At 32.7% G+C, this 5240-nt stretch overlaps 1 protein-coding gene across 3 annotated transcripts in view; it reads left to right on the forward strand.

The window, feature by feature from the left end:
* The window catches only part of sws (patatin like phospholipase domain containing sws), a 10143-nt gene extending 5653 nt beyond the window's left edge, over positions 1 to 4490 (forward strand). The window contains exons 8-9 of one of the 3 annotated variants that reach the window (XM_017634128.1): positions 3517 to 3633; positions 4183 to 4490. In XM_017634128.1, coding sequence (XP_017489617.1) covers positions 3517 to 3633; positions 4183 to 4475 — 410 coding nt within the window. In that variant the 3' untranslated portion in view covers positions 4476 to 4490. Of the gene's footprint in view, positions 1 to 1235; positions 1353 to 3516; positions 3634 to 4182 lie in introns of all 3 variants that reach the window. The other 2 variants (XM_017634127.1, XM_017634129.1) reach the window with 2 other exon arrangements.
* Positions 4491 to 5240: the final 750 nt, after the last annotated feature.

Below are 5240 nucleotides of genomic sequence, written 5' to 3' on the forward strand. Positions count from 1 at the left end.
TTCAAAAACGCCCTATCTCAGCTGCCGATTCAAAAACGCCCTATGTCAGTACATTTTCATTTTGAAGTGAGATAGGGCGTTTTTGAACCGATCTTCCACTCAGCAGTCGATATACAGAGTTACTCCCATAGTAAAAATGAATACATATTTTGTTCTAGTGAGGGACTAGTAATCGATACAGCTATGAAATTTTTACACAACATAGAAGAACTAAAAATTTATATTTTTTGGATTATGTCAGTATTGAAATGAAATGAGCGATACGTACATATATGTATTCATAATAGGGCGGTCATTAAAATATCAACGTCATGTGGCATCCATTTATTTTGGGTCTACATACAAAATACAACATTTTGAACAAATTTTTAGGGAACGCTACCAGGATTTTAAAGAATTAAATTTTTTTTTACTCAGCGATTTTAGGAATGTATATGAACATATTTGAATAATATGCCAAATTTATCAGCTTTCAAGTCAAACTTTTGTCGAATTTTTGCGATTTAAAAACAAAAAATCACCCCGGGTTGGGACCTCTTATTTTTTTAGTTGAAATGTTCGTGAATGTCTTTATTTTGTACGAAGAACAAAATAAATGGGTGCCTCATACAAATCTTAGATGTGGATATTTTAAGGAGCACCCCAAAACATACATATACGTATGTGTATGTATGTGCGTAAATTAGTGAAAATTGGTCAAGCCTTAGTAAAAAAAAACTCAACTACACTAAATTGTATCTACCGAGTCTGTAACTGGTAAATTTATTTGTCGATAATACTGAATAGCTGTAGCATTTTATTATTACCAAATATAAGGAACAAATTATTTACGTGGATATTTGGAATTTTTTTAACACAATTTTTCGGTAAAAAGAAGCTGTTACCTTCATCACATATACATACATACAACATATTTCGAAAATATTTAATTTAAAAGCGACTTATAATATTTGGTTGACATTAAACACAATCCACATTATAAAATACATAATCACTTTTTATTGTTTAAAAACAAATTCAATTAATGTCTTGATGTGATGTCCTTTAATGGCTGTATGAATTAATTTTGGCGTAAAATTTAAGAAAACTATATATTATTTTAGCATCGCCATCTTATACATATACTATTATCCCAATCCCCCCCACTAAGCATCCATACGTTCGCTCCAATAAACTCGAATTCATCTAAAAAATTTTACGCACACACATTATACCGTTACACTTAAATTAAACAGGATCTCTTTGGCGTTATATACGTTCATCTATGTCGCTCAGCGGCTATATGCCGCCATTGTGCGATCCAAAAGACGGGCATCTCCTGCTGGATGGCGGATATGTTAACAATTTGCCAGGTAAATAGTGAAAAAAACAACAACAACTACAAAAATTGGGTGTGTGTGTGTGTNTTGAGTATGGTTGTTATTATTCTTGATGCTTGTTTTTGTTAGTTTCAGGCGTAGCTGAAATCTTGCGCTGTTTTACGTAAAATAATGCGACTTTACTTATGTATGTAGTTTTCTGAGCTGTTCAGTGTCTTTTGATGGTAGAATTAGAGTGAAGTTTGCTTCTGTTATATTTTAGTTTTTGGTTTTTATTTGTGTGCATGCTTTAGCTGTAGGACTTCAAAGGATTGTAAGTAAGTATAAAGAATATTAATAAAAATGTATTACTTCAGCATAATCCCCCCACATCGATTCTATGTCGATCCAGTTCTCAATTTTTTCAACTTTATTTTAACATAATTTGCTTTCTCATGCCAGTACATTACATAATTTTCGTTTTAAAATCGTGATGTAAAAAACTCAGAATGTGTTTTCGTAAAAAACTTTATCTGTTAACCTTTCTTATATCTGTTAAATCATCTCTAAAAAGCCATGATTGTGAAAAATTACATAAACTACACATACACTAAAGTAATTACAAAGGTCCACAGGTCCTTTCCTTTGCTGGAAGAACTTTTTTTTTTGGGCTATGTATGCAGAATAGCCGTCATAAAAATGAAAGTAAAACGATCCCTCATTGATCAAAGTAAGGTTTGATGAAAACTATATTCTCTGGATTAAATTTTAAAACTATACTTGTTGAAAAATTTCAAAGTCGTTTTTTAGTTATGAAGTTCTTCCAGCAAACGCGAGCGATATGGCTGCCGCGGTTGATAACAAGTGAAATATAATTATGTATTCATTGAAATTTAAGGATTTTTTGCGTAGTCTAAGAATTTTTCTTTAGAATTGTTAAATTGGCTCTGGTTTTCAAGATATTTGGGATTAAAAGTGTCAAAAAAAGGTATTTTAGCCATTTTTGAACTTTTACGAGTTGAAATGAATGTTAATAAAAGCTTAAATTAGAATTCATTCCTACAACAACCAGGTCTACGTAACCAAAGAGGAATCCAGATTTATATTTGGCCAAGGACTGTCACTCTCCAAAAACTCTTGGGTATTTGTATAATGTTACAACAACAACAAAACTTATGTATGTATTTCCCTTTTATCATAAGAAAGCAAACATTAAGAAAAAAACAAATTTTTTTAATTAAAAAAATAATGGCGAATGCAATCTGAAATATACGGTACTGTTCATTCAAATTCAAAAAATGTTCCCTAAAATTAAAAAAAAAATAAAAAATTACATTTTTTTTTAATAAAAATTTTTTAATTAAATAAGTATGAGGGTACAATTTTTTCTTTACAGCTAAAAGTCCAATATTTTAGCTCTCATTGCAAAAGATCATTTCGAATTCAAGACATTATATTTCACAGCTGGTAAAAATCCGTGTTTTGCCATCTCTTAAATCCCAAATGTCAAAAACTAGTGGCAATTGAAGAATTTGAATTTCAGTTTCTGATTCCACGGAGTTCAGCGGAGAAACTCTATAAGAACAAGTGGTCACCGCCTGGTAGAATTTTGTTGGGCTGTGTAATTCTAATTATTATAAACTTCATTAACAAATCTCGGGATTAAACGACAAATATGCTATGTTTTCATTAAATTACCTCACATTTGTAAATGAAAGGTGCTTTCACACGCGTTTCGTAGTTTTGACAATTGATACTTGGTACAATTTTTATTGGGTATACAAAATAAATGGAGAAAAGCTATCCAGTATCGGGTTACCAAGTACCAGACTCGGTTGAAGATCTCTAAAATATTTTAATTTTAACTAACATACATATATGCGTATGCATACATAATCTTGAAAAGACTTTTTCACATTTCACACACCATTTCTCATGACTCCTAACATGCAAAAAACAGCGCTGCGTACCATAACTACGTGTTTTGTTATCAACAAATGTCTATTGATATAATCCTTTTTTCTTTATACTCTTTTTCATATGTTGCATTCAAAATTTTTGTGTTGCACAAATCAATAAATGAAAATACTCGTGTAAAAAAAAATTAAATAAAATGCAAAAATCACGTGAATACAACGTGCAACGTTTGCCGTCCGTTCGGTCGCAATTTTATTTTCACTTTCGTCACCACACCGGTCAACCTCAAACACCTTCGAAGGATGTCTATGGCGCTATGCGCGTGCGAGCATGTCCATAGCGGGCGTTTTTCCACCATTCTGCGATTATAGAGACGGTCATTTATTGCTCGATGGTTGTTACACCAATAATGTGCCAGGTAATAAAACACAAAAATCACAACATTCATAATTTAACATCTACTCTACCAACTCCTGCTATTCTCTCGAACTTGTAGAACTACCCAAAAAGCCAATAATCTACAGTCTGACACCCGCACTAATTGCACTTTGTACAATGCAGTTGTTTGATTGATTTTTTTTTTGTTTGCATGACTTGATTTATTTTTTAGTTTGGTTATTTATGGATTTGAACGGGGTTTTTTTTTTGGTTTAAACTGCAAATCTAATTGTGTAATTGTAGTACATGCAGCTAGGTAATCACCCTGCACTTTCTCTTTTAGTCCTCTATTGGCTAGTCCGTATTGGCTATTTGAATAAAAACAGCGTTAAAAAGTGAGATAATAACTACATATATTTAGTATTCAAAATAAAATTTCCCCTCTGCATATTTTTTTCTGGAAAAAAATCGTTTTTGTTATAGAAAATATTTAATTGGATGAATGAAATAGATTTGCGTAGCTATGTTGTTTACAAAATGTCATAACATTTCTATGAGATTTTTTAATCACATTTCGTGTATTTTATAGCCGACGTAATGCATAATTTGGGCGCTGCACATATTATTGCCATCGATGTGGGCTCCCAAGACGATATGGATTTGACGAACTATGGCGATGATTTATCTGGTTGGTGGTTGCTGTATAAGAAATGGAACCCCTTCACAACACCGGTGAAGGTGCCTGATCTGCCCGATATACAGTCTCGTTTAGCGTATGTTTCGTGTGTGCGCCAACTCGAGGTGAGTGCAGTCCAAATTTCGGCATTTTTTTTTTTTAATTTTGGGGATCCACAAGATGTTGGTAGCGTCGTAATGTCTTAAGGCTGGTTTTCACTATGCCATATTTTGACACAACCATATCTACTTTTCCCCAAACCTTAACCGATTACATTATGTGCGAAAAACGGACAGCTAGCCAATTAAGCAACACATGTAAACGACTGAAGACCTATTCTGATCTAACTCAATCGATAAACCGTCTTTTAGTTCTATTTAACAATGTGTTTTCACTCATTTAACGACAAATACCATTGAATTTGACATAGTGAAAACCAGCTTTTAAAATTGCAAATTTATTCAATATATATTAATGAGGATACTAATCTAAACATCTGAATGCCTCGTAAAACATGTATAAGTCTTAAATTTAAGATCCGTAAAGTTTGTTTGTGGGAAGTCATTCACCCAAAATCATCAAATGCTTCAAAATTTAGACGAGGAATATACATACATTTAGATCGCTCAAATAGAATATGTTGGATTCAAATTATGATTGCAAGTTGTATATTTTAGCGAAGAATTTGATAGTTGACTCACCTAATTGAGACCTTCTAAATTCAATGACGTCCCCGTTTTGCCAGATTGGCTCCGGAGGTGCTGTGCTGCCTACTGGATGCCAAACACTTCTTCTTGATACACCCGTGACTCGTTGATATGCATATAATATCTGAGTGATCAGAACATCCTTTGAATCTTATTGCTGTAATAGCGGCCGATCCGAGTAATTTGATCAATCCGGCAGTAGATTCCAGATTGTATTTAGGATGTATGCGGGCCACATAAAAAGAAAATTCTTTTAACATAAAC

This window comes from Rhagoletis zephyria, unplaced genomic scaffold, assembly GCF_001687245.7.
Source record: "Rhagoletis zephyria isolate East Lansing unplaced genomic scaffold, Rhagoletis_zephyria_1.1 Rzeph_scaffold_12798, whole genome shotgun sequence".
NCBI lineage: Eukaryota > Metazoa > Arthropoda > Insecta > Diptera > Tephritidae > Rhagoletis > Rhagoletis zephyria.